This window comes from Arvicanthis niloticus, chromosome 5, assembly GCF_011762505.2.
Source record: "Arvicanthis niloticus isolate mArvNil1 chromosome 5, mArvNil1.pat.X, whole genome shotgun sequence".
Classification (NCBI taxonomy): Eukaryota; Metazoa; Chordata; class Mammalia; order Rodentia; family Muridae; genus Arvicanthis; species Arvicanthis niloticus.
The window spans coordinates 63,817,169-63,842,795 of NC_047662.1; the positions used below are offsets into that span (position 1 = coordinate 63,817,169).

General features: G+C 39.1%; 1 protein-coding gene across 4 annotated transcripts in view; it reads right to left on the minus strand.

Annotated features, from left to right (window-relative positions):
* Positions 1-25,627, minus strand: part of Adamtsl1 (ADAMTS like 1) — an 877,745-nt gene that overhangs the window by 350,517 nt on the left and 501,601 nt on the right. For all 4 annotated transcript variants that reach the window (XM_076934699.1, XM_076934698.1, XM_076934696.1 and 1 more), the window contains one exon: positions 2,078-2,205. In XM_076934699.1, coding sequence (XP_076790814.1) covers positions 2,078-2,205 — 128 coding nt within the window. The remainder of the gene's footprint in view (positions 1-2,077; positions 2,206-25,627) is intronic.

A 25,627-nucleotide genomic window follows, 5' to 3' on the forward strand; every position in this document is an offset into this window, starting at 1 on the left:
AAGAGCTAGAACAAGATGAAGGTAATTAAAAGAACAATCAACTGTAATAATAAAAATATTGTAAAATGGTAAGCAAAATTAAGAAATGATTACATTAGAAATAGAAAACTTTTGTCTACTGGCATAGGAGATGAAAGATCTGTAGACTGTAGTAACTGGGTAAAGAAAGATACAGATATTGGCAACTTATTATTAAATTGTTATAGGGTTGTTATTTAAAAAGAAATAATCAAGAGTTAACAGCAATGCTTATTAAATTACCTCATAGGACAGAAAAGGAAGGAATGGTATCAATCTCTTGCATTATGGAGCCAATATTATCCATATACTAAAACCATAAAAGCTACAGCAGAAAAGAAGAAAATTACAGGAGAAACTTCCTGATAAACATGTGTGAAAAAGTTCTCAATAAAATAATTGCAAAGAGAATCTATGATCATATTGAAAAGATTATTCAGCTGGATCAAGTTGGCTTTATCTAGAGATGCAGGGATCACACAACCTGTATGTCATTAAATTATATCATACAAATGTGTGTAAATACAGAATCACATCATCTCAAGATAACTGATCTCAAGGGTTCTGACATAACTCAGTTTCCTTTCATGAGAAAGGAAACTTACCTCAAGATAGGTAAGGTTCTATATAAATCCTAACAGTAAACTTAATTGGGAAAAACTTAAGCATTGGTACTAAATTCATGAACAAGACAAGTATACCTCTTTTCTCCACTGGTATAAAATGTTATACTTAAAGTATTAGCTATGGGAATAAGACAAGAAGAGAAAGTAAATCTAGACCACTCCTTAGTATTTACCCAAAGATTTCAAGTCAACATATCACCGAGACAGGTGCACATCAAAGCTTACTGTAGCACTAGCCACTAAGTCGTGAAACCAACTTCAGTGCCCAGCAATGGAGGACCAGATACAGAATATGTATAATACAATTTTTACAGTCAAAAGGAATAGTTTTGTCTTTTCCAGGAAAATCTGTGCAACTGGGCTTAATCCTGCTTGTCTTAAAAAGACAAGTGCTGTATATTTTATTCTCATTGTTATACATAAACCTGTCTGTGTACATATGATGTGAAAATAGCAGTAAAACTGTCTAAGATCAGAAAGGGCACTTGCAAGAGTAAAAGGGTCCAAGAAGGACAGTGGGGTGGTATGCAGGGAGTGTGCTTAACACACGATATATACTTGTATGAAAACTTTTAAAGCTAAAGCCTAAAAATGTCTAAGAGAATCAGTGTACATATGCATTCTTCTGCCCCACATTTTCTATTGCTCGGTGACATTGACCAAATGCTCCTTCTTTGTCCTGCCTTTAACACTTTTCATTGTCAAATAAAATCTTTCATTAAAAAACACGGCCGTGGTACGTGATATTTTATAGTCTGGAGACAAGTCTAGTCATGAGACCACACAGCTCAGAAAGAAGCTTTGAATTATTATTACTCTTAGTAAAAACTTTCCATTCTAAGGCCCCGGGCATTTTCCATTCCGCCTAGAAGCCATTGGCAACCTCTGTCTCTGGGCTATCTCTCTAGTCATACCACTGTTTCTGTTGAAGTTTCTATCTTTCCAAACCTTATATTAAAATCCATCATTTATTGAACTCAACAGCCTTAAGGAATAGCTTCTACTAGATAGCCTATAATGACAAAGCCAACATATCATTCATTGGCAAACTGTCTGCTAGCAATGGAATGTTGATGTTTTTATCACCATGGGTCACACACTCTACAAAGAGCTCCGTATCTTAACTAATGAGTCCAGAACCATTTCAAATAATAACTTGTTCTTCCAGACCTTACATAAAATTGATTTAATTTTCTTGTGATTTGTTTATTTATGACTTGTTTGTTTGTTATGTAACAGTATCTAAATACCTAGAGATGGTCATAACAACAACCCAAAGCCTCTACAATGTAATTTATTGTGTCCTACTTTCCTTTCCCTTCCAATCATGTTCTTTCTGAGCAACACAATGTTTTGCATAACCCCACCCACAAATCCTTGCTTCAATCTAGCTATCTCTGACTCTTAAAGTCCCCAGTCGGGACCGGACTTACTTGCTGCTCAGGCAGCGTCTCAGGGAATAGGAGGCACCTCCTCCACAGGTTCGGGAACACTCACTCCAAGGGCCCCAGGCATCCCAGAGGCCTTCACGGTCTTCCTCGGAGCGTGCAGTCCTGGAACTCTGCAAGAAATGAGAAGATGACTGACTAGCATCATGTCTCCATTCACCCCTTAAACATTCATCCTAACCTTGGGTGCCTGTCTCTCCATGATGGTCACACTCGAAAGGAAAGCCTATGCCTGATTTTTTTTCACCTTAATAGTATATGTCTATTTGACTAGGTGGGTATTTGAGTTTATGGCCACTGGGCAATGACCTAAGAAAAATGATTGCACTCATAGACTAATTGGAAAATAAAGTCGCAAAATGAGATATCTAAGTGAGAGGGAGACAGGGTGCACTGAAGTCACCTTGCTTCGAATCTATGTACTCTCTACCCCACACAGGTACTGATGCTCCTTGAGGTTAGGCATGTACACACCAGCACGCCTTCCCAAGCCTGACCACAGCATACACAACCGACTTCTTTTATGAAGCAATTTCATTCTCAGGTTGCAGTTTGTTAGTTGGAACAATTAGATGAAGTGATCTCAGTAATGCACAGATTTCCTCCAGATAAATGGATTGGTTTGCTATAAGCTTCTCAGGAAGAAGAGTATCTGCTGTAAAGGTAACTGTTGTCAGTCTCCATGTTGAACCCCACAGTCTTTGCAGATAATGTTTGTCCTACAGTTTCCAGCAAAAGCTTCAGTATTAGAAAGTATGAGTTTGGGTATGGTTTCTATGCCTTTACTCAAATAACTTATAAATCACAAATGCCTTAATTTCCCTTTTTACCAAATGTGGATAACATCATAGTCATGCTACAAAAACCACACACACAGGCATACACACACACACACACACACACACACACACACACACCAACACTCTATCTAGGTGACTAGTTGAGTGGTTTCAACTTAAGATTAGTACTGGTGTAAAGCATTCATTTTTTTTTCTGCAGCCACGTTTTAATTGGCACATGCTTAACTTCCAGTCCTAAATCATTGAAAGGGGAGCTAAGGATGTCTAGGGTCGTAAGCCAAAAATATGATCTATTTAGCACATAGTGGGAGGATATCCTGGTTCCAGGGTCTCTTGCCTCCAGAAAATTCTACATAGATTCTTTATGGTCATTTTCTTACCCTAAAAAGTGAATACTAAAAATACCTTATATTAATGAATTCCAAAGAGGATTCAAAGCTAATTCACAGGCAAAAGGAAGCCAAAGTAGGAACAACCCTATGTCCATACAGAGGTGGATGCTTACAAAATGTAAAAGAAACATGCAATAGGATGTTACTCCGCCTTTAAAAGAAACTGTGACCCATGGAAGAACATGGATGAGCTTTGAAGACATTATTCTATAAGAACAACCTAGGCACAACAGGATACTGAGTGATTCCAATCACACAAAGGTGACCATATTCTAGACACAGAAAGTAGAAGAGTAGTTATTAAGGACTGGGACAGTAGTTATTAAGGAATTCATGTTTAGTAGGTATAGAATTTTCATTCAGAAAGATGAAAAAGTTCTGCAGATGGATGGTGATGATTGTTGCATTAGTAATATGAATATTCTTGGTGCCACTAAATTGTGTGCACTTAAAAGTGGTTAAAATGATCAGTTTTAAGATCTTTTTTTTTTTGCAACAAATATATATTAAAGACATGTAAGGCCTAAATAGAAAAAGTCATTTAAGCCTTGTTCCTAGTTTTATTTAATGCTATTTGCCTTGTATTCACACAATTTATCCATACCATTGGGCATTGTAAGGTACAGGAAATACGCTGGTAAGGTAGGTGGAATTGTTTCTGTTGAATGTAGCTGAGGCACTGCATTCTGCAGGTATTATTTCCCTGCAATCCCTGGCTTCTCACAGTAGTGTTCTGAAACCACCTGAATCACTGCATTTCTTTGGTAGCATGAGCTGCCAGAATTTGGAGTCATACAGCATGGGTGGCAGAACCCCATCAGTACCCTCACAGTCTGTTTACTTCCTGAAGAATTGAATTCCAAAGTCCCATGTGTGCAACAGGGGCACTCAGAGTCACTAATTAGCTAGTGAGAGAGGAGTTCGCTCACTCACGCCCCACTGAAATCCTTCCTTTACTTTGCAAAAAAAAAAAAAAAAAAAATCATCACATATTTTGGGACACAATTGTATTTGCCCTTCATGAGTGAATGACAGGCTTGCTGGTCTTGATTGAACAGAACTGGAACCCCAGGTTTTTAGGAGCTGGAGGCTAGGAGACCAGAAGGTCAAGTGCTACCTGGGTTACAGAGAGTTCAAAGCTGCCACAAGTAACTGGGTAAGCCCTTGTCTTGAAGCAGAGTAAGAGGAGGGCTGTGGATACAGTGCAGTAAGAGGCAGGCTTCTGAGTGCTGGGATAACGAATGTGAGCCACAACTTGCAGCCTCCCCCTCCCCCTTGAACAGCATCTACTCACACACGGGTTCATTCTAAAATGACGTTGTCCTGAGCTTCTTCCATGCCCTTGGTTGAGAACCACTGCTATAATTGCAATCCCTTCAAGCTCCACCATTACTCTTTCATGTGTCTTGTTAAAGGCAGTACTTAAACGTCTATAGTAATTCTTCTCTGACTATATTCTCACTACATTTCAAGTTATGAGTGCCATCACAATTACATACAGTAAATGCCCACATTTCTCTGAAAAAGATCTTGTGTGTTGCTTTAGAAACAAGGCCCAGATCTCCTTCTAAAAGAAGAAATTCCAAGTTCTCTTTTAATATGTAGGATAAACATAGTTCATTTCAACTGCATTTGTGTTTAATGTTAGAGAAAGTGATTTTCCTCCCTTTTCAGAAACAACATTTGAGCAATTCCTTCCAGACCATTTGAAATCCAAAATATTTGCTTATTGCTGTCTTCAAGACAGTCTTCAGCATAAGCAGCTTTAGGTCTGGCCTGATTCAACTTTTGTTTATTTCTCTCTTAAATTTGCAGCCCTTGTCACTTGTTGCCAGCATATTTTTTTTTAGAGTAGTGTTTTAGGTTGATTAAATTATTATGTAACACACAAAAATGGAACCACATACAGACAACATATAAACACTCTCATAAATGCACACCGACATGGATCTGTATACAACTATTAACCCCAAAGCACATAATTAAAAGTCTCAGATGAAGAACCATCAGTTCTAAACTGGCTTAACTTAGGAGCATTTGAACCAGTACAATGATCCAAATGGCAAAATTCTAAAATCCCTGCCTGACTTTGGAATAACTCTGTTTTTGGAAAAGGGCCTGCTGGCTGGCCTGTCCGGTTCAGTTTGGTTCGGATGGATATGCAGAACAAGGGATTTCTCCTTGCTGAGACTAAAATATTGATAGGACAGAAGAGATGGTTCTAGATTATGCTTCAGAGCAGAAAAAAACATTTTTTACTATGGGCTCAAGCTGTAGATCCAGCTACAGGGCTTCATCTTTTCCTGAAAAGGCCCATTTGCTCTGTGCTTCTGCCAACAGGTACCCCCTTTTCCAGTTTAATCCCCTGTTTCGTGACTCACCCTGAGTTGCCCACTCAAACAGTATTGTTTTAAATGTGCAAATTTTGAGTTATATATTTATGGAAAACTGAAGGTTGCTGAAAAATAATGGGAGGTAATAAGTTGCTAAAAGCACTGCTGGCTCCATCTGAAACCAAAAATCTAGACTTTGATATAGCCCAATTTAACTCTTACCATTTACAATTAACGTTTTCATTTCAGTGTCTCAGATAGTCATGTTCATCATTAAACACAGTGGTCATGAGATTGGCCCTGAAAACAGGATACACATTTCAGTAAGAGAGTCAGATGGGACTATGACCTTAACTAGTAACACCAGTGACAGGTCCAAGTAACAACCATGAAATTGTCTTTATGTCAATGTTTCACCAGTAGGAAAACTGTCTAAGCCAGCCAAAGGGTTCCCCATATCCCTAGACTAGTACAACTCTCATCCCCCACCAGATAAGCGTGTGTGTGTGTGTGTGTGTGTGTGTGTGTGTGTGTGTGTGTATGATAGCGGTAAATAGAGGACCCAGAGCTGTTCAAAGTGGAGCATTCAGCCATAAATGATGGGACATCTGTTATCACCAACCCTCCAAACCAAGACTCAGGAAACCCCATGGGAGAGAAAGCAGAGAGATTTTAGAGCCACAGGTTGGAGAAGATTGCTGCAAAATAATGCTTTCTGGACATGTCAGGGCCTCTGCCCTCATAAACTTATGGTAGAAATAGTGCCAGCTTAAGATCTTCACAGAATGAAGCCAGTAACTAATGCATCATGAAGAGGGATGGGGCTCACTAGCTGAGGAGGTAGTAAGAGCTGATAGCCACTGAGGGTGGGAGAATCATTTTCCCTTTAGTATTTCCTGCTACAGACGACCAGGGCTCCAATGTACGCTGTTCTACATGCTTGTGCATATGGGTAGCACTAGTGGGAGTTAAAATTGGAAGAAAGAAGTGTCTGAGAAGAGTTGGAAGTAGAGGAAAAGATGGGTACAATCTAAATATAGCTTATGCATGCATAAAATTTTGAAAGACTATTTTTTAAGTAAATGGATATTGAACAGAGGGAATAGTCCATTTTGCATTGGAATATTTATTTTATTTCAGTTATCAGATGAAGAAGAATGGTCAGTGAACATCTGTTGTTGTTGGCTTTTCTTTGCCAGCATTAAACCAATCAGGCAAATAATAAGAGAAATGAGGTCCAAATCATGGTCCTACAATCATATAAAATGTGAGTGCATTTATAAAATTACTCATTAGAAAAATGCCATTTCTAGGTCTTTGGTATCATGTATTGACTTTTAAATGAAATGTTTGATGAAGCATATGTTTTGTTGTTGTTGTTGTTGGAAAACTCAGCAATCAATCATCTAGTAGCATCGATCCATTGCTCCAGGCCAGTCAACAAATCTAAAGCATAAAATAATGCCAAGCATGTGGAATACAAACTGTGGTAGAAAATCATTATCTACCTGCTATGAATATCAGAGCTTCCCTGCATCCAAATGATGTCATTTTCTTGCCACTACTGGCTTATCTAAACACGGTTTCCATCTGATGATTCTGTGGTAAATATCAGAACCAATTATGTCAACGAAGTCTCAGGTGAACAGCCCTAAGACTGACAGCCAGAACAGTTAAGTACTTGGGTCAAATCAAGTAACAGTTTCCCTGCATTTCATTGTCCAATAAAAACTTAACCTTAGAATGATCTATGTCTCAATTTATCTAGAGACCCAATTCATTGGAACCTGGATTCGTTATCAGATTTATAGTATCAGCACATGAAGCACAAATTAGCAAGTGAAGTCTCTAAAGTTTCAATGGCTCAGAAGCGGGCATGTATAGAGTATTTGGAAAATATTTTTTCCCAAGTGTTGTAGTAAGAGTTACAACCAAATGAAAATGAAAGTAGGTGCTGATAAAATGGTTCAGAGGTGTTGGTAAAATTGAAGTAATATAATAGCTGAAGCAACATGGTTTCTAGACATCAGAAGGCCCTTCAAAGAAAAAAATACAGAATGAAGGAAAGAACACTGCTTGCCGTTGTGATATCAGCAGGAAGGTACCTAAACCCCAGGTTTTCTTCTCCTTCCAGACAGACAGCATGTAGAGTAAGCCATCTGGAGATGTACATGTGGCTGCACAAATGGAAGTCATGCATGGCAAGATTCTAAGAGGAACAGCTCCTCCAATGATGAGAGAACCCGTTTCCTCTGGTGTGCTCACGCACAGTGGAGAACTCATCCATAGAAACATGCTATCCATGTATGAACCTAGCTTTGGGACAACAATCTGCAGACTGCATTTTTAACTTTTCTACATACATCAATTCTCTACAAATCCTATCTAATCCTTGACTTCTTTAACAACATGAAGTACAGGTTCCCCTGCCAACAAGACATGGTATGGGTTGTGATCTCCTACTCCCTGGAGCTTAGAGACATTAAGCAGTATCTTCGTTCTTGTAAATGTCCATTAGCATTTGCATGTACTTTCTTAAGGAGCACGGCATCTGGACACTGAGGTATGTGCCTTCACAGACAGCACTTGCTGCTGGCTTTGCTCTGGAAATTAGAACCTGGTTCTTATCACAGCTGCACTATTGGGGATATGATGAACTGCCAGTGACACAGTGCATAGTCTTAGAAAGGCTGCTGCATGAAGCCTGTCCTTTGCTACTGAGGAGAGAAGTCAGTTCTATAATAGGTGTGAACACTATCCAGGACAAGAGGATGTTTGGGTACTAGTCTACTGTGTCTTCCAATAGGCCTTTGCATACAGTCAAGATCATCCTTTTCACAAGATGGTAGGGCATCTTACACTTAAGCCTGGAGGGCTAGTGGAAGTAGTTCTGAAGAATACCAAGATTTTCACAAAGTATTGTATTTAGTCCTCCTGATGAGCCAGGTCATTGTGTGAAACCACCCATTTTACAAATAAGAAAATAGAGGTTGAATAATTTGCATCATGCCCAGGAAGAAGAATATCAGCCTGGAAGGCAGCATCTTCATTAGCTAGATACAAGTCAGCTTGACTTGGGCTTGGGGTCATGTCTTTGAGCCATTTTAAAGTGGGAGCATTGATAGTATAGCTCCGGAAGCTGCGTGCTGATCATTTTCCCATGCACTGTCCCACTTGTACTTGGGAAGGCAGGTTTTATATTCACATATAGCCTTCTCTATTGCTGAAGGCCTTTACCTTTCGATCTCTCTTTAAGATTGTTAGTTTTAATCACACATGGATACATTTGTGGATGTGTACACTCACTGGTGGCCTCTGAGGCCAAAGGCATCTGCTCCCCTTTAAGCCATTCTTCCCTCTGGCTCCTTCCCCACTTTTCAGAGATTGGATGTCACAGTGCTGGAACCTATGGTATCCTTGAACTTACATTGCAGCCCAGATTGCCTTACATGGCTGGCAGTCTCCTGCCTTAGCTTCTGAGTGCTGGGATAACGAATGTGAGCCACAACTTGCAGCCTCCCCCTCCCCCTTGAACAGCATCTACTCACACACGGGTTCATTCTAAAATGACGTTGTCCTGAGCTTCTTCCATGCCCTTGGAGCAACTTGGAGACAGGATCAAGACAGTTTCATTTTTTTTTTTTTTTGAACAAAACCCCGAGTCTGCTCGATGTCAAATGCTTCAGTAAGATTTGCATTTCAGAACTATAGTAAGCTGATTTTTTTTTTTTTTTTTTTTTTTTTTTTTTTTTTTTTTTTTTTTTTTTTTTTTTTTTTTTTTTTTTGTATTCTATCCAAGGACAAGGCTGGACTATAGACAGCTCTTCTAGCTGAGAACCTCTGCACGTTCTGGAAAGCCCTATCAGAACACGATTTCATAGGCGGCCAAGTTAAAAATTGATAACTGCTGATACGAACAAAGCTCAGCACTCAAGAAGTTTGCAACTGATCATTCAGTGCTTTGACTAAGTCCGTCTCAAGGGAGGGCATACATTAAAATATTTTATCCCTCTCAGCTTCTGTTACTTTAAAAGCGCAAACATAGTTAATAGAGGCATTCCAACCACTCCACTGTGGTACCAATAAAATGTTTATAAAATTATCATGCATTTTCTGATAGAGATTGCAAGCCAGGTGTGGATAAATATATAAACATATGTATTATGTATCTCATGTAATATCTAGATCATAGCTAGAGCTAGCCATGGAGATACAGCTATAAATTATCATAAATATATATACATATATGTATATATACACATATATGTATATATACACACATATATATGTGATATATGTAGATACACACACACATATATATATATGGAGAAAGAGAGAGAGAGATTGAGAGAGAGAGAGAGAGAGAGAGAGAGAGAGAGAGAGAGAGAGAGAGAGAGAGAAAGGGAGTGAGTCTGGGGGACTTGATGATTTTACTAGACCCCTTGTCAGCCTGGCTTTCTCTGTCCACTCTAATAATTTGTATTATCATAACAATAATAGCTCAAGTACTGAATCTATTCACTGCTCAAGTACAAGACTGAAGGCAGTAATTTCACTGCTCTCACAAAGAGAAAGAGAGCAAAGGTACACTGTAGGGACACCAGTTTATTTTTAAAATCTATCATTCCTGTGTTTGTGATCATATGCATCATCTTTATGGTTCATTGGATATTTGGATATCTTGGAGCTATTTCATTTCAGGTGTGAAACAACAGCTAATTTACCAGGAGTTATAAAAGCAAAGCCATTCTTTCTGGCTGTTGCTGCTCCTGCTATTGTTTCTTCCTATACTGAGGAAAGGAAAGCTATCTCCAGGAGACAATAGTATAGAGGCACACAATACCAAGAAAAACAGTGAAGAGTTACTTCTAGGGGCTTCCACATATACCCCCCACTCCCCAAAAGAAGCACACTGGAAACTCCCCCTCCAAGGAAATTCCTTCTCTGCTCTTTTGTGAATTCTTGAGCTCCTGGTGAGCCAGCAAGAAGTTTCAGTTTCCATTCCCATCTAACCGTGAGTCCAATCAGCCACAGACATTTTCTGCAGCACTGGCAACTTTTGCTGAAATGAATTTACAAAACATCTGTAGTGCTAAGGAAACATCTGAGGCTCTGGAAAGCACATGTTGGGGTTGGAATCATGGAGAAAGCATTCCTGATGAAGGAAAAAATAATAATTTTTTGATTCAGTGAGGGAACTGGAAAGTTAAGAAATTAATGTGGCTCAGGACTTGATGGACAAAAGCCCAAATTAGAATTGATACTAGAGAGAGGGAAGAGATGACTAGTTACCACATCACATCAAGCAACTTGTCTCAGGAGAACTTGGCCAACGCTTGTTCAAATGCCCATTGTGCCGCTGGAGTCCAGAGGAGTTTTAGTGAAATTATTCTAAGTGAAGATTCATAGGGCTCTGGGTATAATTTAGGTCTATTCCAATATTCACATTAGATAAGTTCTCTAGTGCCCATTTCAATATTAGAGGACAAATATTTGGAATATTCGTCTAAAACATAATCCCTGATAACATATCACATGGGTTTTCCTTTCTTCTTTCCTTCCTTTCTACCTCTTTCTCTGTCCCTTTTTGTTTCCTCTCTTTCTTTTCTTTCTTTCTTTACATTCTTGTTTCCACCTTTGTTTGTACTAGATTCACTTCGTTCAGAAGAGGCAGCTCAATGGCAGTTCTTAGCGCTTATTATAATAAATGTGAAACTTCTGCTTACTTTGCAAGTACTCTATGCCCTGTCAATAGTCTGCCGATTTGCAGCTAATGTAGAGTTCATAAAATCACGTCTTGATTATTCTCCCAGATTATCATTCTATACGGCAATTATCTTCCAAGGTGAACTACCAAACCCCTCGAAGACAAGGCTATAATATGTTTTTAATTACCTATAGTAATAACTGAAATTATTATTATTGTCATAAAAATATGTTTTCCCCATCAATTGATGTGGAAATCCTCTGGAAATTTGCTTTATTGTACATCTTCAATTACTTATTTTACATTGTCCCTGTAAAGTGTATGTACACTACAGAATAATCATAGGAAGAAGGAAACAAGGGAAGGTATATAAAAAAGATCCAGAAACAAGATTTCTAGGTATTTTGAAGTTTAAGGACCATCTTCAATTCTCTGGTTTAAGGAGGTACCATTATTTTTATCCCCCATACTGGAAGATAAGTCCAATGAAACTCAGCACCAATAGCTCAGAAGAATGAATTTTAAAAAGCAATGGTCCTCTTCATTACTCTGTATCTTTGTTCCTTCAGTAGACAGCATTTTACTCTGTTTACCTTGTGGCTGCTCCTCTAGGCAGGTTGCGGGGTAGGGGGGAAGGTGGGTGGTGGAAACAGGTTTCTAAGTTTGACAGTGTGGGCAATAAATCTTTCAGAGTATCTCCTTAATGGTGTTAGTAATACTTCCTCATCCTTAATGTATAACAAACCAACCACCTTTCTCAGTGCTTCCAAATCTGAAGCCAGGAAGCCCCAGGAAAGGAAGAGAGAGAAATCAGCAGGTTGTCGGGATGCCTATAACTGCTTCCTCTCCAGAGTTATTGTCTGCCACAGCTCTTTATCTTTTTCCTTGTCTACCAGCAACCATCCCTCAGCCTTGGAACTCACTACTCCCCAGCCCTCTGCAATCTGGGCATTTGGATAGATTCGAGGCTTCTGCATGAACATGGGGTTCAAATCCTGGATGCTTTTTTTTTATTTGTTTGTTTTTTGTTTTTTGGGGTTTTTTTTTTTGTTTTTATTTTTTATTTTTAATTTCTCCTTGCTTCTGTGAGTCCAGGCTGGGGCAGCAACACTTTTTAGGGGATTTATAATTTAATGGGGGAGAATAACAAAAAGCAACCACACAAATTATTTGTTCAGTATCCTCCATACTCTCTCAGGGTTCTCTATTCCAGTTCAGCAATGCTTCTTCTTTCTTTTCAGCTTCACCTCTTTCAAACCCTTAGCTTTGTGGTCTTACTGTCGGCACCTTGTATTCTACAGTAACCTTACCATCTAATTTTTTTATTCCCACCTGTCTGCCCTCCACACCGTTGCCAGCTATCTTGGTAGAAAACACACAGATGAACTGTTCACTTTCTGTAGAGCCAGCGAGTAGAGCTGGTGGGATCTAATAATGGATTCCAGGTGGACTGTGAATGCTCAAAAACCCTATGCAACATTTTGGGCATATGTGTGTTATTATTATACTTCTGGAAAAAAGATTCATAGCTTTCGTCAGGTTCTCAAGGGGGAAAAAAAGGTTAAGAATCATTGGGAATAGGATAAAGTCCAAATTACCAAAAGTGGAATATAAAATCTTTTTCTAACTTGACCCTAACTGTTCTGGTTTCATTCCTGCTGCTCCAGAAAACACATCGCCCTTCTTGGTCACACAAAGTCCTGCCAGACCCCTTAACAGCGTGCTCACTTAGCTTGTCCCTTTGATTCTCATCTCCCTCATCTTTTTCACACCTGCTTTAATTTCCCTTGATGTGTGTCTTCCTGCTCTCGCTTTACTGTGCAGCTACCATGCCCTTACCTAGTGAACTTCCTATTCTCCAGGTAGAAGTAATCCCCGCTGCTCCTGCAGATTTGGGGCACATTGCTAGTACCTGATGTTACAGCTGGCTTAGCATTTGGGATCTTCTGCAGTGCACTTTTTTTGCTGATACAGATTTCACTAGTGACTGTGCCTTGTGAGTCCAGGATAAAGATAAATGTGTTGTCATCCTCTTGTGCCTTGGGGGACTCTGAAAATCTAACCAGTGTCAGTAAATATTCTTGGAGTCTACAGCAGGCCAGGACAAGTTGTGGTTGAGGGCCTAATTCATGATGTCTGTCAGTTTTCTCTTTCATTCATAATTGCCTTGTTTCTCAAAAGATAGAAACTGAATGCAAGCTTCAGATAAGCAAGGGAATGGGAGAAGATGCAAATAAACCTGACCCACAGGGAAGAAAGGCAACATCATCTGCTTCCTCACACATCTCTTTATGCCAATGCTGAATCTACCCAAATCATTTAAAGCTGAATGACAACTAACTTCCCATAGTTTTCGTTTATGTAGGCTAATTCACATCCCAAGTGAGTAAGTGACAAATCACCTCAGCAAACAGTAACAGGTAACCCTATGCTCCACCTGGGAAGTACACTCTTAGGATGCAAGTGACTTAGCACTCTTAGAATGTGCTGTGACTGAAGTTGATACAGACAGGAACAGTATGGATGTGTGGGGTCCTGGGTTAATAAGAGGCAAAGGCAGCAACCAATAAAAAACTAAATGATATTTTAAAGTAAGCACACTGATGAGTGCAGTACAGAATATTTAAAATACTAAATTAGTCATAAATAATAAGGAAAAAATAAAAGTAAACTTGACCCAAGGAAGGGTTCTAGATTGGGGCCAGTAGTTTCTATGTAATATGATATCTAAACATTCAAATACTGGAGTTCCGAGGTTAAGATATTCAGAGGCAAGAAATTGTTGCAAAACTCTGTTAGATAGAAGTGCATGGCATTCAGTCTCCACACTGGTGTCACAGAGACAGAGACAGACAGAGGGACACAAAGAGACAGACAGAGATAGAGAAGACAGAAACAGAGACAGAGAGATGGAGAGATTGTATGTGTCTGGTGTGTCGGTATCTCTCTCTGTGTGTGTATGTGTGTGTGAGTCTCTGTGTGTGTCTATGTGTGTCTCTGTGTTTGTGTGTGCGTCTGTGTATACTCACATTTGAATTAAAGCATTTCAGAAGGTATACATGGAAAATACTGGTGGGGCAAACTTTTAAGAAAGGACACAGGCTGGACATCAGGTCACAGTCAGTCACTGTGGTGTATTTGTTCCACCTTGACATAGCCATCATTAAATTTTAAATAACATAGTACAGTGTGTCTCAGTTTGCGGTCAGATAATTTCTAAGATGCCTAGAATTCTAAATTAGCTTATTGTACTTACTCATATTTACAAATCATTTTTCTTATCTACAAGATAGGACTCAAACATTTCTTTGGTTTACCTCTCAGAGTTGTTATAAAGATTGATTTAAAGATAAAAACAGCAATATATCAATGAATGTTGGGCTATGGTATAATTGCTAAATGAAATTTAAGGGATGGGTGGTCTTATGGCTTCATAACTTTTTTTAACATGATTCTTAAAACTGATAATTTATATTGGGATTCTTTTCTTTATGCAGTTCTCTTCACCCAGAACCTATGGAAGACATTAGAGTAACTTCTAAAACATAAAATAAATGCATAATTATACTGCATAGATTTAATTAATAAATGATTACTATTTGATTATTTGAAAACCAATGAACGCTTGTAAGCAAAGGTCATCCAGATGAATGCGTAAAAGTCAGACTTGCTTTCTGGTTTTCAGGTTCCAATTGACTTAATTCTAATCCAAGTGTTAGAGAACAATGTTGTCTTACGACGCTTTCTACTACTTGGTGTCTCAACAATATTCACTATTGATTGCGATTTATATCAGTATACAAACTGCTATTGTCATTTTCTGTTCTCTACTGTGTGACCTCAGAAGTAATTTTTAAATTATGTTTTAGTTTTAGAGATATATTTCCTCTTATTTTATGCCATTTATCCTGAGAGTCCAGACACTGCTGCTAGATGATGCTTTGTTGGAACCACAGTGATGTCACGAGGTATTCTCCATAAGGAAATGCATCACAATACCCTGCATTCTCCAGTTAAGAAAATGAATCACAGCAACATCTTGCAATATTTCTTTTCTCTCTTATGTGGAACAGAGAGCATAACTCTGTAACTTTAAATTTGTTAAATGTAATTTGTTTCTTTAAATGGATGAATTTTTCCCAGTCCATTATAACTCACTATCACCATAATAAACAGCATGTGTCTACCTAGACTGAGCTAGGAAACACTAATGGCAGTTAGAAACAAATACAGCACTTTTCCCCTCATGCCTTTCCAGTCAGGTTCAATAGAATTTTCTCTGCTTTTTGAGTTGGCTAAATTCCATGTACTGATGGCATTTTTTTAAAATCATAACTGAAAATTTTCATTTTGTTTTGTGCATATGGGAGGTGAGACAGTCTTCTATTGTTTGTAAATTCAATAACAATACCAAGGAGCCATTAGGTAAAACATTTGGTAAATGTTTATTCACATATGAAATATAATATGGTGTTCTATTTGCAATTCTCATAAGGTTCCTCAGTGTTTGAAAACCTGGAGCAGATGATCTGAGACTTTATACAACTGGTATTTTGCTCTCAACATGGAAGCATTTGGAGCCTGTCACCTTTATATTTCCAGCAAGATGCACAAGTCCTTCAAGCATCATTTGATATTATTTAATAGAGTGATAATATTTATGTGCATCACACAGAACACTTAGCAATAGGACACGCTAATAGATTAATGTGTGAAGTCATATTATAGTCACCAAACTGCCTCAGAAATATATTAAAATGGATGCTGGCCACAGACAATATCAAGGTTGCTGAGCTACACCCCAGGCATCGTTTTAAAAGCTTGCTTTGTAATAAGCAGAGAGAGTGAAAGCGTTAAATCATGGTTTACTACTGCATGGCCTCACGGTCTTACCATCTCTGGTGCTGGGCTCAGAAATCAATTTCACACATGGCTGCTATCAGCATTCTTTGAGCTATTAAGAGGAAAGCACTTTCTCCTTTTTTTTTTTTTTTTTTTTTTTTTTATTATTATTAAAACCAACTTCACTTTTATCTCCCTGCTCCTGCTCCCTCTTTGTCTTCTGGTCTGGTCTTGTCTTTCCACATCCTCAGTGTTGAATAGCCTGCTGACTCTTGCCTTCAGACCTTTCACTTCAAGGCTTTTGGAAAGGCTAATCCACACCCCTGTACCCACTTCCTCAACACCCCTGAATTCCATCCTGTGGTGCAATCTGGCTTCTGCCCACTTCTGACCGACTAGGCTGCCCTGCCACTCATCTGGATCCTGTCATTCACCACATCCTCTGACCTTCCTCACATCTTGCTGTGCAATATGCTCTCTGGCAGCCACAGCTTGTCTGTCCCTCCCTCTGTCTTTTCTTACTCATCCTTACTGGTAAATGCTGGAATCTCTGAAGGGTTTTCCCAGTATCGCCTCCTCCCGCAGCGCCCTCTAACCCCCGCCCCGTGGTCTGATACTCCTCTTGACCTTTTCCCTTTCTCCAGCACTCTCTTGTATTTGTTGGTGATTTATCAATCTCTAGGACATTATTCCACTCATTCAAATAAATGCCTGGTTAACACTTTCGCTTAACGTTTCTAGATCAAAAAAAATTTTGGGGGGCTCTAATCCTTTTGCATCCCTGCTCCCTAATATCAATATAAAACTTTTCCCTTCCTTCAAGTCTCCTTCATCTGCCCATAACATAGACACATGTATACACTCACACACTCTATTACCTCTGCTGTGTGTTCTCCTTAGCAGGTCGCCTCCTCCGCCCCACTCCCACTCCTCCAATTAGTACCCGAAAGGAGCTCTTCTTACTGTTGACATGACACACAGACATTTTTCCAGACTGCTCATGACCTTGGCCTGGCCAGTTGCCTCTACAGTACGGCTGTGTCTGCCCAGATACTCTAAAGAAGAAAGCTATGGTTAAGGCAGCAAAGGTGGTTTCTGATAGAGCCTTGAGTTCCAGCTGAGGGATTGAGCCTAGAGTGAGTCACAGCCAGAGCCAGTGAAGGCATTTGTGTGGAGCATGATGTGTTTGGGCTTCACAGTCTCCAGGGTACTTTTACTATTTGTTTGATGCTCATGGTACCCCCATGGGCACTAAAAGTATAAGGACATTTTGGAAAAAGAAGAGGATGGGAAGTTGCTGCCAAAGGAATAAGTGAGGAATTAATCTTACAACCACTTCAATACCAGATAAGAGCAACTTAGACTCCCTGTCTGATTAAATGAGATACGGCTCGGTAAGAGTTAGTCATCCAGATCGGAATTGAACTCAGCTGCCCAGGGACAGCAATGGAGCATCCAAAATATTGAATCTGACACAGTGGCCATTGAGTGAAAAGGAAAACAAAAGGTTTAAATGACAAGTATAGTCAGAAGACCGGAGTACCTGCTTTATTTGTTTCTTCAAGTCAGACTGGGAAAGGCTCTAGTTTCTATCTTGTCCCAAACATTTTGTTCTGTCTGTGCCCTCTTTTTTTTTTTTTTTTTTTTTTTTAATAAAACATCTCCCTATTCAAATGTGTAGTTTTGCTGTTATACTATAGATTTCACAGGTGGGCAAGTTCTGGTGCTTCCTGTGCACACTGTTCTATCTGAGAATAGTCATCTTCACACTATGCACTGCCCTTCTGTCTGACGGGCAGTCTGTTCCCATCCACTAGCACATGACCACCGTTGTAGATCATGAGGCTCCTGCAGTTGTAGAGTTGAAGAGGGGATGCTACAAAGATTCTTCAGTGTTGAAACCATTCTCCTAGGAGGGGAAGGCGTTGTCCAGCTTTTCAAGGTGTTTTGTTTTTGTTTGTTTGTTTGTTTGTTTGTTTGTTTGTTTTTAAAGCCTGGCTACACATTCGAATTACTTGCAATCTCTACTTGAGCTCATCCTCAGACCGACAGGGACTGAAGTTCTTGGTCGAGGTGGGGGTGGGGGTGACGAGGTGGGGGTGGGGGTGACAATAGAAGGCCAGACATGCTCAATCCAGAGCTCTCTAGGTGCTTTGATGGAGAGGGGTGAGAACCCTGAATGAGGTCAGCATTTATAAGCGGATTCAAAGGAGAACTTTCGTGAGCTAACCTTCATTTTCCTTCGGTCTTATGCTTCCTGTTCTCAGTGGGCCCCAGAGCCCCTCCACCAAGTGAAAGAATAAACATTTTTTTCTCATTCCTATACTCTGAAGTTGACAGGGAAACTGCTGTTAGTAAGCAAAGCTGTTGGCTGTCTGGAATCAAAGGAAACATACAAGGATAGTTCTGAGAATGAGCCTCTAGGGTGGGAAAATAACAATGACTGCTGTTTGCTGGGTGTTTGCTCCCCATGTAACATCCTGTGATAACTATGTTGCATGAGTCATTTTATTTACTTTGTTATAATTTTGGATGTGGACGATGTTGTTGATACCCATAAAATGGGCAAGGACACTGGGGCAGTAAAAATTGTAGTAAAGTTATCATAGTGGGTTCAAGTCAGGTGGTCTAGCTCAAGCTATTTTGTTCAGGAGCGGTCAGAGTTGGTGTATTTGGGGATCACATGGATCACAAATCAACCAGACCAAGGTATTATTAAGTGTAGCAAGTTCATGGAAGATTTGGAAGCAGAGAAAACAACAACCACTACACTATATTAGCTTGAAGATAGGGAAACCGAGGCACACAGAGACTATGAGATAGTTAGAGAGCTCTGATCTTGATAGGGAAGAGAATGGGTTCCCATAAGTTCTAAGGAGAGACTTTCTATTGCTCTAGATCAAGAGAGACAGAGGCAATAAATAAATACATAAATTCATAAATAAATAAATAGACTTTGCACCAAAGGAAGGTGAAGAGAAACAATGGGAAGGCTACATGAACATAACTCTGTGCTGGAACCTTTGTTTCTTATCAGTTAGATATTGGAAAAATCTAGACATAGTACTCTATCAGATGGAAGATGCCAAAGGTTGAAGTCACACTATTATTTTATACTATAATTTTTAAAAAGAAATGCCACCTATTAAACTGTGACCTGCTATCAATTAATAAGTACATCCAAGTTTTCAAAGTCAGGGGAAAAAAATTGTGTATCTTAGGATCGATGAAATACGGTACAAGCTGTGAACTCTCATGAACTTGGTTTAGAAACTGTGGAAATCACTCAGCATGTTGGGGAGGCGCCTGCCAAAAGAGGCCAAAGCATAGCTCAAACGACGTGGAACATAATCTGTACTGCATATTTTAATATGATTTGTTTGCAATAAGAATTGAATACACAGGAATCATACCACCTTTAGGTTTTTGTACTCAGTTTTCTTATCAGTGAACTAGGTGGGGCCAGCACTATCTAGCATAGATAAACAAGGCAGTAGTTGGCACATGGATCCAAATGAAAAATCACATTTTTTCCTCTTTACTAAAGCTGGAGAGATGTTTATGCTGTTGAAGTCAATTTCGAGGAAGAAAGGAGGAAAGTAAAAGGGGTAGATGTCCAAAATTATTATGAAAAAGGAACCATATGATTTTAAACATAAATACCTGTTTGATGCTCTTGCCAGGAAAGTCTATATTATGAGGCAAGGCCAATGTAGAATCAGCTTTGTACTAAAGCTGTATGGATAGCTTTGTGTACAACACAGACTATTTGCTCATAATTAGGAGATGGAGAATGATACCCAAGGACTCCAATGCCTCTCTCATTAATAGTCTGACTCCTTACTAGTCAGATTCACAAAACAATTTATATGACACATATTGCAAACTTCTCTCTAAAATTTGTGACTTTTTCCATCATGTTTCAAATAAATAAAATCTCGAAGTTTACAATTTTGTATTAAAGATGGTTTCTCTTCTAATGACCACAATGGGTATCTATCATAGCAGATAACTTAGGTGTAGACCCTCAGTGCTACATATTTATTTGAGATCCAAATGTTTGCCAAGGGAACCGCACATGTGGAACCCAGATTAGATGGTGTGAGGATATTGAGAATGAGGGCAAAGGCACTTGCTGATATCCTGGAAAGATTTATGACTGGGACATGAATCTGAAAAACATAATAGGTTCTTTTGGTGAGGAAACAGGCAAGTTAATGACCAAACACAAGGAAACACCATAGCCTTCACTGTAACCTTGGGTTGCAAGTTTATCTACAGAGAGTCTAAAACTGTGGGAACCTCTTTAGAGAGAATGGTTCCATATTTACACTTCACAGGAAAACGTTCTTAGTTCTTTTAGGGTATGGATATATTTGCTTCTCTAAAATGCCATCCATAGTTTTAAAAAGATAATCCTGTGTTTTAGCTCACAATCTTTAATAAGGAGACCTTGAGTAAAATTTTTTACTCTTGCACACCTTACATCCCACAAGCATTTTTTTGGGCACCTACCTGGTGCCAGGCTCCAGTTCTTCTATCAGCAGTAGGACCCGAGCTCTAGTACCTAATAGGAGTTCTAGAGACCGCTGAGTTTCAAGATAAAGGATCTTCTGGGTAGGTTTCCTACCAACGGTTCTGTAATCTTCTAGGGGGACACCTCCTTTTGGACGTTACTGCTTTTGCTTCTGTTGGATTCCTGGTGTCTCACCAAGAGAGAGGTATGAGTATAACTTCTAAGCTCCTCTCTGTCTTCATCACTCCATGTGGCCACCACAACTGTCTTTCTAAAACAATAGCTGTAGTCTTTGCTCCAGCTCATGGCCTGAAAGGCACACTGTGGCCTGGCTGTTCTCTAAGTCAGAATTCACTCACTGTCTCCTGAACTCATCCTTCTGCTTTGTCCTTGTAGGATCTCTACTGAGCATGCCCCCTCCATCTCTCCTTGGCCTGGCTTCAATAGAGATGCTGCTTACCTAGGAGAGACCTGGGACCCTCAGAAAATAAATGACAGCATCCTTTCTGTTTTTCATTCTTTTGACCCAAGGAAAGAGACTGGAATGGAGCAGACCAGTCCATTGCAAAGTTTTTACTGATACACAGAGTGATAAGAAAATAGTAAGGACCCAAGTTAGTTTGTCAAGAAACGTATGTGTGTATGTATGTATGTATGTATGTATGTATGCTTGTTTGTTTTTCTTTTCAAAATGTACACCTGAACTTTTAGCTTTTCAAGTGACTTTCAACATATTTCTTGAGTAAAAAACAAACAAACAAACAAACAAATTAGTAGAGTTTGAACAAGAATGAACCTTACGTGCATTAGACCTGATGTGTACTACTATCAGACCTTGCCCAGATGAAAAACCTCCCCAGTTTTCTGGCCTGTGATTCCCCAAGGCTGTTATGAGGAGGAGGTAGAGTAATACACATGAGGTGTTTTTACATCGATTCGACCATACTCTTTAGTATTAACCCATGCTGTCGAACAGATCAATGATATTTCATGTAATATATTTTATTAATATCCTAGGTAGAAAATAAAAAAATATCGTGTCCATTTTCTTTACTCCCTTCCTTCCTGCAACTGTCCTTTAATTGTTTTTGAAATTTTAGTGACCTATGAAATGCAAAATTCTGCAATCCCTTCTTTAAACAACGACGACGGTTAAAGGCATAAAATACTGTGTTTGCTTTTTCTTTTTTTTATTTTAGGGGATTCAGCTCAGTGGTAAAGTGCCTGCTTTAAATGGATGGAGACCTGGGGTCAATTCCCAGCACTGCAGAAAAGATCCTGCAGCCTGTAGGTTGTTGTAGCCTCATCTAACTGAAGTTAGTAAGTCTCTTGAGGGAAGACCACAGATAGTGGCATCCCATATTCTTCTGACTAGCCTTCTGTTCGCTTGAATGAGGGGCTAGGTTAAAGGTTTTGTTTCTTTAGCATAGCCCTAAGATGGAAAAGACAGGTGTTTATGTATCAAATAAACACAGAGACAGCATAACCCTCGTTAATACACTCGTTAATCTTAGGTTTCAGTATTGCTATTAAAGAAAAAGAACTTCAGGAGGGAAAAAGGCGAAACTCAGAAAATGGCCTTAAATATAAATCTTTAGAGACTTAGAGTTTTTCTAGCACATTCCTTCTTGAATCACTATAAATAATGAATTAATATGTCTATTTCTTTAGGCAGAGACACCCTTACATCAGCAATAGTTAAATATACAGTTTAAGGAAAATAATATCATGACAGCAACATAAAACCAATGGAAAGCACTGGCCAGTTAATTCCTGTCTCGCCCACCCCTATCCCAGATCCTTTCTGATATTACATGTAGAAAGACCCGCTTTTTACACCGTGTCTGCTTTTTTTAACACAACCTACCCGGCACCAAACATAGTACTGAGACACAGCTGACCTTGGAGTTATACAATTTCACATTGATTCAAGGAAGGCAGCCAATTCTTAGCGATCTACTATATACAAGACCCTTAGGAAGTTCCTTTTATATACAGGTCAGCACATTACTCACATTTGTTGATTTGAAAGCAAGAGAAACGACACTTGGCTACTGTGACATAGTCTGTCACCTGGACATTTGTAAACCTAAAAAGATCCTTCAGTTTTAACTCAAGATTGTGGCTCAGCAGCTCCAGTGGCTACAAGGTCACAATACTTCAAGCCCCGCCCTTCCCAACCCCCAATTAAAAAGAGCTGTAGACTTCTAGAAAGAATTCAATGAGAATCTGGATTGACCCTACTTAAGAGGTGTTGCTGCCAGATGAGATTCAAATTTCCCAGTGAACACTTTGCATTTTAAATCAATCATTTGTCAAAGGAAAGTGCAACGATGGACAATCACATCATTTATTCAGACAGCAAACTTACACTGAGTACCTATTTAAAATTCTGCCTGCTGTCAAGGAGGCAGATTGTGTGTGTGTGTGTGTGTGTGTGTGTGTGTGTGTGTGTGTTGGATATGATGACACCAAATTCTTACCTCCAAAGGGGTCCCCATCATCGGAGGCCACATGCTGTGACAGGGGGGTGCAAGCTCTGGCAGTCTACATGCTATCAAGATCCTTTTGTAACATTAAATTCAAAGCATGCTTGTCATCTCAGGAAAGCTGTAAGCCCCAAAGCAAGGCCTCAATGACCAGTGGCTATAACAACTCCAAGGAAAGAGCAGGCCATTTCTTCCAAGCTCTCTCCCAAATCTCACTCCAGTACAGGAACAATGGGCACTCTGATTGTTTCCGTTACCCCTTTTCGTCTCTGGTTCTGCTGACAAAGTTCAATATTTAAACAATACATGTAAAGACTTCAAGTGGTGACTGAGATTATAGCTTACAAAATGGGTTGGGAAATCAGATACCCAACCATACCTCTCTAAGAGAATGAAGTGAGGTATATTTATTTTATTGGACAGTTTGAAATTATTATAGGTTGCTGACAATTTCCTGTCTCATTTCTTTTATGCTCTTGAAATTTAGGTCAGGATGTCTTGGGTTATCACACTCCTTTGTTCTAATGTTTATAGCAGTAGACCAAACTAATGTAAAGAAAGTCCCTAGGGGGGGAAATGAAGGGAAAATACTCAAAGCCTTAGGAGGAGGATGGCAGAAGCTTTGGAAAAAAATCTGAAAAGGCAATGAAGATGAAGATGGAAAGTCTGTGAAAATTAATGTAGTGTAGAATTGGCGAGCGTATCACTCATTTCTTTAAACAAATAGAAGAAAGAACCCACTTAGGAGGTGCACCCAAATAATTCACAGGTGGCAAAACTATTAGAATCCTACATTTTTTTTTTTTTTTTTTTTTTTTTTTTTTTTTTTTTTTTTTTTTGCTTCAGAGCTAAAATAAATCCTTATTAGAAATGGCATATGCCTCACACAAAAGATTTTCTGTTGGCCCATTTCTTTCAGATATCTTCCTTTGATATAGAAGCTCCCTTAGCTCTCATTATAACTAAATTATTTTAAGAAGACGTTAGATGAAACTTTAATGACCATGGGAGGTGCAAAGTACTATAGTACATACAGATATATAATTTCAAATGGAGTGTGTTTGGTCTTGCAGAGATTTTTGCATGTTGGTCTGCTAGTAGAATACAGGGAAGATGGAGGGCATCATGATGCTCCTAAAATAGTGGAATAGATGCTAACTCCCCAGATGTTGTTCACATTTGTAATCATTGATCACATAGAATGATCATGCTTACAATAATAGCAACTCTTGTCCCTTTGTTTGCTTGTTTGGGGACAGGGTCTTGTTCTATCACTCTCCTTTCTTAGTTTCCAAATTGGGCCACCATAGGCAACTATGTGTAGCCAAAGATTTGCTTTGAAACAAGATTTTTCTTAAAGAACTAATCTTAATTATGATACTGTTCCAGTGTGTTTTCTTACACAAAGTATTATTCTTAATTACAATAACTTTGAAAATCATTGATGTTTGGAGACAGATAGTTATTAATGTCATTTATAAAAATAACATGTTCACAGTCTGAGGGAAGCTATAGTTTATTCACACATAGGCATTAAGGTTTAATGAATCTAAGTAGTTATATGTGGTGTATTTTCAAACAAACCAATTTGGAGGCCAGCTGAAAAATCACAATGTCCATTTCAGAAATGTTGTCTATGAAAACATTGTTAAAAGCAAAATTAATATTCTAAAGATAGTAAGATGCCCAACAGACTTCTGAGCTATTTGTTATAGGTACTATGTCCTATTCTATTTTCTAACTCTTCCCTCCTGCTAATGGATTTAGCTTCCCATTAAGTAAATGTCAAAAAGTAAATGACTTACTTCTTGATATTTTTAATCACTTGACATATAGCAGCACTTTTGTGTCTACAAAAGAAAAGGGAAAAAAACACTTAAGCATGCAATGGCTTTTGCTCTCTCAGCATTCTAGAAAGCTAGGTGTGGTGGCAATGCACAAGAATGCAGACAGAAGTAGAATAAGGGGTCTGTAATGATGGGCTTAGTTTATGGTTCCAGGATCAGTGTTATAGCCCAGTCTTCACATTGATATGTGAGCTTCCCCATAGCAGCTTGCCTCTGTTATCCTTTGGCGGTGGTTTGAATATCCCCAGGGTCCACTGTGCCTAGAGGCTTGAATATTAGGTGGAAGAACTAGAACCAGATCTTTAAGAGATGGAGCTAGAGAGAGACTTCAAGGTCACTGTAGGGATGTAGTCTAGAGAAACTGGGCTTCAGGCTCTGTCTCTGCTTCTGCTCTCACATGTAAACATTTCTCTCCACGAATTCTTGCCAATGTTATCTGTGCCAGAAGGTGAGGCAACCCTCTCCACGGAGCCTGTGAGATGCCAGTTGGACTTTCATCCTCCAGAACTATGAACTAAAGAAACTTCCGACTATTAGCTGCCTCCGGTATTTTGCTATGGTGATAGAAAGTGGTGAATATTGCTCCAAAAATAATAATAAGTCGAAGAT